Source organism: Sinocyclocheilus grahami, unplaced genomic scaffold (genome assembly GCF_001515645.1).
Source record: "Sinocyclocheilus grahami isolate Dianchi unplaced genomic scaffold, SAMN03320097.WGS_v1.1 scaffold1575.1, whole genome shotgun sequence".
Taxonomy (NCBI): Eukaryota; Metazoa; Chordata; class Actinopteri; order Cypriniformes; family Cyprinidae; genus Sinocyclocheilus; species Sinocyclocheilus grahami.
In genome coordinates this window covers 1-5048 of record NW_015506754.1, presented here as the reverse complement: position 1 = coordinate 5048, position 5048 = coordinate 1, and the positions used below count along the sequence as shown (strand labels likewise).

Here is a 5048-nt window from a genome sequence, read left to right as displayed (position 1 = left end):
TTTAAATATAATATATATATATATATATATATATATATATATATATATATATATAGCTATAATAAAAAATATCCAATACGTACGCATGAGGGCAAATGTACTTTACATAAGGTGTCCTGATCCCAGCCATAGCTTCAGCCCATCCATGTCTGAAAAAAAGGTAACAGTGTAAAAGTTGACAAAATATGAACTGGCTTATCACGAACTTCATTCAGTTATGCCATATAATTATGATATAGTTGAGTTTACCCTGTGTCTCCTAGGCCATGGAGGAATATCACCTGGAGAAAAAAAATAACATGCAATACATAAATACGTAAAATCCGAAATACGAGGGATGTTGCTGTTATTGAGAGCGCTGTGTGCTTGTGTTGATGATGACTTACCGCGGCCGTGGCTCTACAAGCGGCGGGCACAATTGCTGGTAGGGACGCTGACATAATATTACCGCACATAAAAGTACCTAAAGTTTTGCATTCAATAACAGAAAGCTAAGTTACTGTAGCTCAATATCAACAGCTCACAACAATGTTATAATTTTGCATTGCATAAAAAAAGTACACTAACCTTTTCGCTTTATGACCCGTACTAGACTTCAGGTCAGATTACAGTCTTCTCTTATGCCGTATTAACCTGTACATCAAATCCGAATAGCTGTTCTTGGAACACCCTACAGCTCAGCAAAACACAATACAATTGATAAATGCTGTCTTTTCTTCTTCTTCTTCTTGGTGTTTAATGGCGGATGGCATACAACTCCTTCTTTCCACATCATATCATAAGCTTTCTCGATGTCAAAAAATACTGCCACTACACTTTCTCTATTAGCCTGAGCTCTTCGTATTTCATGTTCCAAACATACTGTAGGGTCCATAGTACATCTACCTTTTCTAAATCCACTTTGATAATTACAAATATTCTTTTTAAATGCTGTCTTTTTCTTCTTTTTTTGTGTTTTATGGAGGTGGGCAAACCAGCTTTAGGTGAATTTCCGCCACCTGCTGGGATGGAGTGTGAAACCAGATTAAGGAGAAAGAAAATAAAAGAAGGGGTGGAAACAACAACCCTTATAAAATCAGTATCTCGCAATATAACATTATGTCATACACCCTTAACTGTTTCTGTGCATTAATATAATATTTATAAATATACTCTTTAATTAATGAATACTAATAAATAAGGTCTCTGCCGTATTGATCCACTGATTTTTTTATATATAGCTGACAACTGGAGCCAATTTGAAAAGAATGGTGTATATGCAACACTGGTCTGTCAGACAAATCGAAGAAGGTGCAGGCCAAAAAAATTTGACTTTGGACAATTAAATGACGAACTGATTCGTGACCGCATCATTTGCAGGATTGAAAGTAACAGTGTGCGGAAACAACTGCTCCATGAGAAAAAGCTCACGCTGGACAGTTAATATATGCTTGTTATATGAGCAATCCGAAAAGAGCACAAAAGAACTGAAACACGAGGCTACTCAAGTGTTTTGCTTTCAATAAACAATGCAACTACTGTGGTAAATGGAATATAAACACTGAAGGCACCACTATATTAGAATGTGAACTAGGCCAACTCAAATTCCAGGTTGTAGATCGTAATGTGAGACCACTGCTTGGATTGCAATGTATACAGTTAGGACCAGAGGTACGGGAATTCAGTGATCTGTTTGACACTACAGTGCTTGGTAAACTGCCTGTCATTTATCACATGAGAGTAGATGAGTCAGTAGCGCCCACTGTATGTGCTCCCAAGAAAGTGCCCATTGCAATGAAGGAAAAAGTCATGGCAGAGCTCGAGAGAATGACTAAATTGGGCGTCATTACCCCTGAAACTGATGCCACAGAATGGGTATCTGTCATGGTCGCTCCCAAGAAGAAAGATGGCTCTATAAGGATATGCTTAGATCCAGTGCATCTTAACAAGGCGCTCCTAAGGCCATATCATCCATTGAAAATCATTGAACAGGTCATAGCTGACATGCCAAGTGCCAAGGTTTTTAGTATCCTCGATGCCAAATGTGGATTTTGGCAAATCCCTTTAGATGATTTGAATAACTGATAATTTGAATCACTGGCCCAAACGGGCCAGTAGAAAAAATCCTCAGCTTTGAGCCCTGATTTGGAACCGCCAAGTACGTACTGGTATAACTGGTATACTGTAGCACTTATTTTTATGTCCTTTTATGTTCCTGTTTGTCACGGCTGGATAGAGAGGCATACACAGGAAGAACGATTCAGAGATTCTTTATTTACACAAATTGAAGGAGAGCTTCAAACAGTAAATTTTAAAACTGAAACATAACTTGAGCTCTTGAAACTGAAGAGTAACAGTCCTTATCTTAATCCTCTTTAGGAAGATCCAGCAAGACGGCGGGAGACATAGAGCCACGGAGATCCAGAGTGGTGTGGTAAGGCATGAGGACAGGTATGCAACCTTGAGACCAGTCAATGAGAGGCTGAGGTGAGTGAACAGATATAGTGCTAAGGTAAATGGCATCAGGTGCTCGTAATTAGTAATTGTGATTGTGAACGGGTGTAGGTGGCTGGTGTGGCTGATGTGGTTGGTGAATCTGTGACAGTACCCCCTCCCCCACGGGTGTCTCCTGGCACCCAGTGACCGATGGTGAGGACGACCGCGCCCCCTAGGAGTGGGACGATCTGGGTGTGACTGGTGGAAGTCGGAGAGGAGTGACGGATATCATCTTTGTCCACCCATGATCTCTCCTCGGGACTGTACCCCTCCCAATCCACAAGACACTGGAGCCGGCCGCCCCGCCGTCGGGAGTCTAGGATGTCTTGGACTCTGTAGATGGTATAGTTGGGGTTGACCTCGGGAGGAGGAGGTATCTCGTGCTCTGCAGAAGGAGGGAGAAGTGGATTAGTGAATGGCTTTAGGAAGGACACATGGAAGGTGGGTGAGATGCGGTAGGTCTCTGGGAGTTGGAGCTCATATGTGACCTCATTCATTTGTTTTGTGATAGGGAAAGGGCCGACATAACGGGGACTCAGCTTCCTGCTGGGCAGCTGGAGATGAATATCCCGAGTGGAGAGCCAAACTCGATCACCTGGTTGGTAAACTGGTGTGGGTGCACAACGGGCATCAGCAAAGTCTCTGCCTGCTGGAGATGGACATGTGCCGAGTCCCATACCCTCTCGCTCTCACGGAACCAGAGGCGGGGACTTCCGAATGCTCTCCAGTCCATGGAAAGAGTGGCGGTTGAAATCCGAGTACACACTGGAATAATGTTAACCCAGTCGTTTTTCTGTCGCAACGAGTTCTGAGCATACTCGGCCCAGGGAAGTTACTGGCTCCAGCTGTCTTGGTGTTCATGACAGTAGGCTCGGAGATACCGCCCGATCTCCTTGATCTTGCGTTCAGTCTGGCCGTTGGTTTGGGGATGATAACCTGAGGAAAGGCTGACAGTCACTCCCAGCTGATGGAAGAAACCACGCCAGACCCTGGATATGAACTGCGGCCCTCTATCTGAAACGATATCTTCAGGGAGACCAAAGTGTCGAAAGACATGCTGGAAGAACGCTTCGGCTGCCTCCAAAGCAGTGGGTAATCCACGTAAGGGGATTCATTTACAGGTTTTGGAGAATCTGTCCACCATGACAAATATGGTAGTGAATCCGTTAGAGGGTGGAAGATCAGTGGCGCAATCGATTCCATTGTGGGACCAGGGTCGACGTGGAATAGGTAAGGGAACCAGTTTTCCTGCAGGTAAACGGCGTGGAGTGGATGTGATGGCGCAGACCGAACAACCCTTGATGTAGCAGGCGACATCCTGAGCCATGCTGGGCCACCAGTATCTGTTCCAGAGGAGCGAGAGGGTTCATTGGCTGCCTGGGTGACAGAAGGGTAAGACGTAGAGTGGTAGGTACATAAAGTCTCCCTTCCGGACCTCCCGGCAGAGCAGGTTCTGTGAGAGTGGCGGCACAAATTTGATCATTCACTTCCCAGGTGATTGGACATGCGAGCACAGTGGGTGAGAGAATGGGTTTCCGGTTATCTGGAGATGGATCTGGTTGGTGTAGTCGTGAAAAAGCATCTGCTTTGAGGTTCTTATGCCCAGGACAGTAGGTTACTGTGAACTGGAAACGGGTGAAGAATAAGGCCCATCGGGCTTGTCGGGATTGAGACATATCGCTTCACAGAGGTATTGGAGGTTCTTGTGATCAGTTATGACTTCGAAGGGATGTGGACCCCTTCCAACCAGTGCCGCCTCTCTTCCAGCGCGAGTTTGATGGCCAGTAACTCGTGGTTCCCGATGTCATAATTTTGCTCTGCTGGGGACATTTTCTTGGAGAAGTACGCACATGGATGGAGTACGGGGGTTCACCCTTCCATTGGGGTAATACTGCACCTACTCCCAGAGTGGAAGCATCCACTTCCACCACAAACTCATGGCTCGGATCTGGATGGGTTAGGGCTGGAGCGGTGCAGAAGGAGGATTTGAGCTGCAGGAATGCCTGTGTGGCTTCAGGGTTCCAGGAGAGGGTCTTTGGTTTCTGACGGAGGAGAGAGGTAAGTAGAGCCGACCATTGACTATAATGGGCTATGAAGCGCCAATAGAAGTTTGTGAATCCCAAGAATCTATGTAGCTTTTTGACCGTGGTGGGTTGTGGCCAATTCCTCACTGCTTCCACCTTGTTCTGGTCCATTTGGACTCCCTCTGGTGTGATAATGTAGCCCAGGAATTTAATGGTGGTTTGATGGAACTCACACTTTTCTTCCTTGAGGTAGAGGTGATGCTCGCGGAGACATTGGAGTACCTGGGAAACATGTTGTTGGTGTTCCTTAAGATTGAGTGAGTAAATGAGAATGTCGTCGATGTAGATAATTACGAATTGGTTGAGCATATAACAGAAGATCTCATTCATGAAGTTTTGGAAGATGGATGGTGAGTTTGAAAGGCCATACGGCATTACCAGGTACTCGTAGTTCCCCGGATGGTAGTGATGCACGGATGGCGGTTATATCCGCGGGCGCTGCAAATAATCCACGGATCGGGTGGGTCGGGTAATAAAAAAAATGCATTC

At 45.2% G+C, this 5048-nt stretch overlaps 1 protein-coding gene across 3 annotated transcripts in view; it reads right to left on the bottom strand.

Annotated features, from left to right (window-relative positions):
• Nucleotides 1-691, bottom strand: part of LOC107571281 (acyl-protein thioesterase 1-like) — a 39296-nt gene extending 38605 nt beyond the window's left edge. For all 3 annotated transcript variants that reach the window (XR_001607159.1, XR_001607157.1, XM_016257598.1), the window contains exons 1-4: nucleotides 568-691; nucleotides 387-463; nucleotides 250-281; nucleotides 84-149 (exon numbers count right to left, since the gene is read on the bottom strand). Coding sequence is in view for 1 of the 3 variants with exons in the window: in XM_016257598.1 (XP_016113084.1) it covers nucleotides 84-149; nucleotides 250-281; nucleotides 387-455 (167 nt within the window). In the remaining 2 variants the exon portion in view is untranslated. The remainder of the gene's footprint in view (nucleotides 1-83; nucleotides 150-249; nucleotides 282-386; nucleotides 464-567) is intronic.
• Between the last annotated feature and the right edge of the window lie 4357 nt (nucleotides 692-5048).